This window comes from Haliotis asinina, chromosome 15, assembly GCF_037392515.1.
Source record: "Haliotis asinina isolate JCU_RB_2024 chromosome 15, JCU_Hal_asi_v2, whole genome shotgun sequence".
In the NCBI taxonomy this organism is placed as follows: domain Eukaryota; kingdom Metazoa; phylum Mollusca; class Gastropoda; order Lepetellida; family Haliotidae; genus Haliotis; species Haliotis asinina.
The window spans coordinates 38,000,159-38,008,807 of NC_090294.1; the positions used below are offsets into that span (position 1 = coordinate 38,000,159).

An 8,649-nucleotide genomic window follows, 5' to 3' on the forward strand; every position below is an offset into this window, starting at 1 on the left:
TAGGTTAGGGATCTCTCTAGCTGTAACACTTTTACCACTTTGATTCCTCGTCAGATGACAAGTGATGTCATCAGTGAAGATACAGGTTAGAATTGGCCTTCAGTAGCACACACTTTTCGTAAGAGGTGACTAATGGGATGGGTGGTCAGGCGCTCTGACTTGTTTTACTCATTGTATCCCTCTTGCATAGATTGATGCTCCTCTTGTTGGTCACTAGATTGTCTGGTCCAGACTGATATTTACAGACAAATGCTATACAGCAGGAATATTGCTAGGTATGGTGTAACTGTACTCACTCATGAAGTGGTGTTAAACCTTTCAGTGAGTAATATTGTCAGTGAAATCTGGTGGTTTCCCCACAAATTTGATCTAAGTCATGGCTTTATTTCATTGGTTGATAATGGAGACTACCCAACAAAGATGCCCTGTGTATTCACCTTGATGAACGAGCATGAGTAAATGAGCCCATGAAGTACTGATGATTATTGGTTTAAACTTTGTGCATCTTGTACCATTTTCTTAAACACTGGAAGCAGTCTCCATCAGCCGTATTTGTTCATACTCTCAACTTGTGTGCCTGAAAAACATCAGAAAATGAAATTGAAAATCTTGTCTTTACACACTCACTTTTTGGATGCAGGGGCAAGATCTGTATTATGTCAGTTGCTATGACAACAGCACAAGTCTTCACTACAAGCACTTGAAGGAATGAGGCAATGGCTTTTTTGACACGGGTGACCAATTCACAAAGCGATCACAAAACTGACTATGAAGGGTGTTATCTGAATCCTGAAAATCGTATCTTTGGACTCATATCTGCAAGCATCCTCAATATTTCCAGGGTATACGCTCCAATAAGACTCCACTATACCCTGGACGCATCTACGGCTCTGCCAGATAAATTTATTACCTCCGTTTGCTGGCTCCACCTTCTCACACTAGCCTATCAGCTAGGCCGCCGTTATAACAGAGCTTGCCAGTGTCAACAAAGGTAGCGGTCGCAACTGCGAAGGTTTGCCCACAGTGCGACTCAGATTTTAGGGAAATCATACAAACAAATTGACAGATCCGAAACTTTAAAACAACATATGCAAGAACGCCTTCTACCTCTTCCAGAGAACCTCTGCATTGTTTCTGTTGCCAAGTATAATCGGTTAGATAATTAAAAAAACAAAAGTGAGTTGTGATTGGTTCGCTCAACTTCCCAGCATAGACACCTGACTGGATGAAAAGACAGTCAAGGGAGGTAATAAATTTATCTGGCAGAGCCGTAGATGCGTCCAGGGTATAGTGGAGACTTATCGGAAGGTATACGCTGGAGATATCGAGGATGATCTGCAAGATGTGTCAGTAAATATTCCTGAGTTGGAATTACAAATGACCATTTTATATTGCAAAAAAAATAACTTGAGATGATGTAATTTACAGTTGATTTGCGGACAAATTTGAACAAAATTACAATATTTCCATCCAATTTCCAAATTTATATATTTTTTTATACTTCCAACATCTTTACAAAATTCTGTTATTATTATAGGTAATCCTTTAATGCCCCCATTTCAAGGTACCAGTGTAAGTGCTTGTAAATGGTGATGTCCCTAGTGCAAGGACTAGCGTTTGTATTTGTTTGAGTTAACTGATGTACGGTCGATCTTCTATGATCACTTTGTGTAATAGGTCCAGGTTTGCCACACTGCAGCCTGTGTTTAATGTCTCACATGAGTGGCGTTTTCATCACCTATTTGCTCAGTGCTCATGATCTGTGATCGGTCTTAAAACCATGAAGGCTGCAAGTCTGAACAGAGATACAAGTGAAATTCACAATTCAAATTTCCACTGTCACAGATGTACTGTGAAACTTAAGCCTGACACTGTGGCTTGTTCTGTTGAAGGTATGGGGGCAGGAGCTGCACCTGCAGGTGCCATGTACTCTGGTCAGAGTCCAGCCATGATGGGAGGGATGTCCACTCTAAACCAGGGCATGGCTACCATGAACGTCGGGGGAGCTCCCAGGATGATGAATCCACAACCAATGATGGGAACAGGTATGTTTTATTCCAGGCGATTGTCGTTGATCTTTTCAGTGGTTCATGTGTTACTTTTTACAATCATCACCTGCTGATGAAGTCAATACCTGTTTTCATGGACCAGCGAAAAACAATATTAACCACAGAGTTAGTCCTCAGTATTGACCAAATTCACCAATTTGTAATTATTTTATTATGTAATTACTCACCCAAATAGCTTCAAAACATGTGCATTTAGTCAAGAAAGGTACTTGTATTTTCAATGCACACCTATAACGTTACGTCAGCAATGCTGTGACATGTAACCAATAGAATGACATCATAGCTTGACGTCATAGTAACTCAAGTCAGTATGACTTTTGGTCGGACCTTGGTTGGAGTCAGTATGCTTTCCTATCGATGGTAACATGATCGTCTCTAGACCAATCTGTACTGGAACATGCAGAACATTGGGGCTCAAGGTATTTCTTTCATGACCCACCAATAACAGATTGCAGCAGAATAGAATGTCCTGAAAAACTCAATGTATTTACTCAATAAACGTTCAGTTGTTCTTCATCCCATTTTGTTATCCAAAATTAATTTCATGCTTTGAATATGTTGGACACAGCACTGTTTTTTAGATGCATTTAGATGCATGTAAAATAAGTATTTTGGATTTCTTACAGGCCAAATATTTTATTATTTTTGTATGATATTTCAAATAGACAATGTTCTTCAGCTGATGCTCACATCCACAATGTCTAATATTATCAATCCCAAGAATGGTTGTTTACAAGTCACTGACAGGTCTAGAAAAGTGCTGAGCAGACAGAGCCAGCAGTATTGATATCCCTGTCTGTTTCCAGGAATGGGCATGCAACCGAGCATGATGGGAGGCATGTCCCAGGGCAGCATGGGCATGCAGAGCACCACCGTATCAGGACAGTCATCGTTCCAGAAGCGCACAGATTCCGCCTTCGCATCTTTCGGCAACGTCAAATAATGTAGTCCACCATCACCATCAGTCAAATAGTGCATCCATAGTCATACTTACATCACATATACACCCATTCAGAGATATCATTCATATCGCCCTCTTAGGCCTATTTTCTATAACAGTACAGTGACATTTTCAAATTTATATCTACCTGTCTTGTTATGATCTCTTAAAATGCAGAACGACCTTGATTGCCAAGGGTATTGTATCTCCATTCCATGGTAACAAATATCCTCGCAATTTTGAGATAACTTCATATTCAAATTGATGCCGCTACTGTGTCATCCCTTTGGACGGGGTGATCCCAGATTTTCTCTTCCTCATAAGGTCAAAGTCAGCGACCAAAGCAGTGACTCTGAAAGCAGTTTGGTCCTGACCACTTCCTAATGAGAGCATGATTTGTGTAGCAAGTCATACTCTGATGTAAACTATCAATCACTTTCAGTAGATATTTCCAAAGTATAATATCACAAGGGAAGGAGGTCAACATGACAACTGGTGTATTGTTTTAAATTTCAAGAAACACACATTTAGTATATTTCCCAGGTGTATGAAGTCATTTTGCATTTGAGACAGCAGGAGGTCAAGTTTAGTACTGACCGTGGTCATGAAGCGGCTTTGCTTCAGATAATCAAGGACTCTGGAATTATATTTCATGTCATTCTGAAACTTTCCATGTTATTCTAAAACAAGATAGTTCAGTCCATGGTAATTTTGCCTATGGAATGGAGATTTAGTACCCTGGTGGTGTAGTATTATGTGTGTTGTTTCTTGGATATGTCATTTAGCACAGGTGGAACAGTTTCTGTCCATTATTGGTATGGATATTATATTAGATCTTTAATCATTATACAGGTGTATGCAGAGTTTATATATTTGAGTAATTTTAGGTTACAACCTAGATGTCGAAGCATTACATCAAAATGATAAACAAGAGTATGTGAAAGTGTGTGACTCACGAACTTCTTCTGCAGGAGTAAATTGGATGCTGATGTCTGATTGGTTAATATCATTGTGCCCTCATTTCAGATTGGTTGGTTTCATACAGGCATATATTTCCCCCACCTGTCATATAGAAACACTGGCATCAGATTTCGCAATATTTTTATTGGACTCTTCAAACAAAATCATTGCTTTGATATGAAGCAGTTTGGAATTTGCGAGAGCCTCGAGTTAGGTATTTTCAAGACATTCCAAGATGCTGTCATACCAGTTCTATTTTACATGCCATGTTTTAAATAAAATTAATGGAACAGCGTAAAGACGTGACATTATGATGCCATTGCAGTCAAATAGAGACTCATTATTATTTATAAAGTTTTCATTACTGAGGATCTACCAATATCTGGTACACAGAGCTCGATGTATCAAAGTGCACCTTTTCTTATTTGTTCCTTTTTACATGTATTATTTTCAGCCCAATGCCAAATATTTACAAACCACATGCTGTAATCTGCTGAAGAAAATCTTCCAATATTCTATTCTTACAAGATTTTGATGTATACAAAATACCATGTTGTCATGGTTACACAGGTACAGATTGGTTATTATGGTAGAGGGCTGTGTTTATGTTCTAGCAAAATGAAGCAAAGTTATTGACATCAACTCGGCCAAAGATATATACTTTTTTCATTTTACAATAGAAATTCCTAACATATTGCGCAAGAGTATGGCAACAATTAAAAATATTGTATGACTTATAATATTTAACATCTTTTTTAATGTAAGTTTATTGAAACAAAATTTTAAAGGCTCTTTTCAGAAGAATATCTTAATTTCAAACCTGATATACAATACTTTTCTACATTTTGCCTGTTTCTTTTGTTATATGGAGACAAGAGAACCCTTAACATAATCCTGATCAAGCCAACCTAAATGGCAACTTCCCAGCACTAATTACACTCTGGTAATTTAATCATTGGATAATTTGCAAATTTTCTGCACTTCAACACCTCCATGGGAATGTTTTTGTTTTGGGGTTGTTTTTTAACAGCTTAGGATTTCTCGACTTGAACACCAAACACTTTGGAATACTTCTACCTTTCCCACAGCTTGTCTGTGGAAGTAATTCTCGTTTATTTCAACATGTATTTCGTTTTTTATATTTGCAATATTTGTGTTCAGAACAGACAGAACATTTTATATATTCTAAATGAAAGCAAGCATTTAGTCTCTGGTACTCTTCATAGGTAAGCCTGATTTGTTTTGTTTGTTTTTATATATATTTTTTTTTTTTTTTTTTTTTTTTCAGCATTTTGCTCAATTTTATATTTCTCAATGGCCCAGTTTCTCCTTGAATGTAGTTATGAAACATATTTATTGCATACTAGTGATAAGCATGATTTAAGTATGAATGATCTGTGTACATTGTGCTTATTGTGGGATGTAGTTTGACACTTACGTGGAGAGATGTGATTTTAAATGATGAGTCTCGACACATCTCCCATTTTTTGGATTTGTAATCATCAGAAGTAGTTCAAGAGATACATGTATTAGCAACATCGTCATGTACTTAACTTGTAATGTGTCGAGGAATGGGGATGACAAACTGATTTTCAGTGCTTTTATTTTTCTTTTAGCTTTGAATACATGTGAGGTTTCATCGCGAAACATTTCACGCAGTTCACATATTCAATAATTTTCAGTAGTTGAAAACTGCTTGGTAGATACTACATGTATAATCAAATGTCCTTTAATGTGGTATACAAACCAAGGGAGATAACTGCTGGTTTAACATTTATGTTTGACTTCAGTGTTATGAGAAACACAAAGAGCTTTATTCAGCTTAAGTATGTATGAAATTGAGTAGTTAAGGCAAGTGAGTTTAGTACCTGCAGTACAGCTGGAAACAGGCAACCTATGTGACAGCACAAAATCTCATGTTGAAATAGTTCACCTCATTGTGAAATACATGAGGGATTATCACAATAGTCTGTGAGATTTACAGTTCGTCTGTCGCATGTAATCAGAAGTTAAACTTGATGAAGCCAGATTAGGGTTGGATCTAGGTCAAACTGACAAGATTTGCTTCTGAAATTAAAGCAAGTATTGTTTGTATTCAATGAACTGAATGAGAACCTTCATTCTCAATTTTTTGGACAGAATATGCAGCCAAAAGGTCAGTCTGTATGGATGTTGATGCGTTCCTGAACTGTTGCTATGATCTTGTTCCAGAGCAACTTTTTGGAGATGCTTCTTGAATCTTCATCAGTTTGAACACTAAGTCTTTGGGTGTCATTTTGAGTGAACTATCTGGTACTTTAGGCGTGAGATGTGTCATGTTCATAACCATGTGGTATCGAGGGTCCCGCTTTCTAATTTGTATCTGTAACTTTGGTAGAAAGCTGCTAATTATGGGATTTTGAACTGACATGGTTTATTATTCATTTCTGTATCTGTGATGTCAATGATGACAATTTTGAAAGAACATATCACTTCGTCATTGCAGTGGGTCTTCCTGTACTAGAAATGCAGACATTTCCTGTTACAGATTTCTAGATACTACAACAGATTGTTATCCAGTGATTAAACTATACAGGGATGACATCAGTTATCTACTCCTCCTACTAAAAGCAAACAGGACCCATTCCACATAGCGACCTTAGCACCAAGGCGAACTCCTCTGAATTAACAAAGACTTTGATTGTTGTTGAGCTATTATCACTTTGTAGAATGGGTACCAATTTCAGAAATGGTTTCAGTGTTTCATGTTAAAATGTAATACTCAGAAGTTAGGGGCAATTCAAGATACTTTGCATTGTCTTAATCAGTTTGTCTATCTGAACGCATGTTTTATTTAGAATAACCAAGCATCTGGATGCTTCTATTTATAACCATGTCCTGTAAATGTGTTACTTTGTGTACAGACATCCATGTACTCAGAATGTATAATTTTTCAAAGTAAGAGGGCAGATATCTTCCTATCGGTAAAAGTGGAAACTTGATCCTGTGTGAACTGTTAGTGCTTCGTATTGGAGCTGAGATATTTCATTGATTGTCCTGTTACTGTTTTCTCTATCTGTTGCAGATTTGTGACAATTTCTGTAAATTGTTTAATTAAACCTTTCAAAATGATTTATATTCAGTGAGCTGAATTTTGTGAGCCATTTCATAATACTTAATCTCTCAAAAAGTATTCTCTGTCCATTTCTATAACCTTGTGATCTTTCTCTTGAACAATTGTCTCTTGTTATCTTTTCCCATATGTAATTGACCGTAGATAACGCAAGACTATTTGGGTGTAGTTTTTTTACCCCAGTCACTCTGTCCTACACGAACAGATCATCTTAAAAGCTTATTACTGATCCTTGAAAAAGTCTAGCAGAATGTCCACAAAAGTCATCCCAGTCTTTTTATTATAATTAGAGCAGGGTATATATCGCTTTGCTTGCTTATATATATATATCAAACATGGTGGCGTACGAAAGTTGTGAATTTTCATTCCAAACCTAGTGAGATGTACATAAGTCCTGATGTTAGAACTAACCTAGCGGCAGTTGTTTGTACATGGTTCTGTTGTTGATTATATGTTTTATATGGAAGTGTACATAGCATCACTGTTAACACCTCAGTTGTGAGGTCTCGCAGCTGAGGTCTGTGTGTATATGTACCAATACAGAGTAAACATGTTATGTAAAGAGATCATGTCTTGGGTTGTTATTGCTACACTTGTGGCAGGGCTGATACTATTTCCGTGGTACATGACAGGAGGCCTGCACTCAGCACATTGCACCTACATGTCGGCAGTCTGCAAATAATCAAGTATGGACCAGGATCAATATTATGAGCATCAGTTTTTGCAATTGATAACATGACATGTATCAGCCTTGTCAGAGGGCCTGACCACACAACATGGGTGGATGAAGACAAAATTCTCATCGGGCTCTTTGCATATATTACCCATCAAAAGTCAGACTAATGTTACGTGTGTCTCTCTATATAAATGGTTACATTGAAAACAACTACTAACTTTATGCAGATGAATTGCACAATAATCATGCATGTGAATAGCAGTGGTTTTGTGTAAAGTTTTGTTAAGAATTTGCCAGTTTTCACTGATAAGAACTCATGACAATTATTTCAACATTACAAGTCTGTTTTATAATACTTCAATTCATTAGTAACCAGTACCTTTAAACAGAATGGAATATTCCGCAAAATGAAATTTAGAACAGTTCACCGAAGCAAATGGCTACACTACACTATTGAGTCTGAACTTTGGATGGGGAGTACAAAATATATTTGATCCAAATCAGACAATTAAAAACCCAGGAATTTTAAGTTTAAACTGTTCATCTGTAAATCCAAAATGATAAAAAGTGTCATCGTTGATTCTAAAAAGCTGAATTTGTTCCATGTTATGAATGACATGTATCACCAAACAAAACACACACAAATACATTAGTTATTATGTTTTATTCTTCGCTAAATATATTACAGTCTGCTTGAAAGCAGTGGCATTGCGTATCAGTTACATAGCACATTCAACTTCAAAAAGGCCCATGTTCATCTATAGAAAAGAATATCGCAACCAGTAATTTCTACACTCGTCCCACATCAATTTTTGTTCAGTTAAATCCTCGGGTGACAGCTACCACTACCACGATGCCTCTGCTACAACAAATCATTGAAATCATGCTTGAT

At 37.0% G+C, this 8,649-nt stretch overlaps 1 protein-coding gene across 2 annotated transcripts in view; it reads left to right on the forward strand.

Annotated features, from left to right (window-relative positions):
- The window catches only part of LOC137266365 (clathrin interactor 1-like), a 47,118-nt gene extending 39,471 nt beyond the window's left edge, over positions 1-7,647 (forward strand). For both annotated transcript variants that reach the window (XM_067801854.1, XM_067801855.1), the window contains 2 exons: positions 1,893-2,045; positions 2,876-7,647. In XM_067801854.1, coding sequence (XP_067657955.1) covers positions 1,893-2,045; positions 2,876-3,012 — 290 coding nt within the window. In that variant the 3' untranslated portion in view covers positions 3,013-7,647. The remainder of the gene's footprint in view (positions 1-1,892; positions 2,046-2,875) is intronic.
- The last annotated feature ends 1,002 nt before the right edge of the window (positions 7,648-8,649 follow it).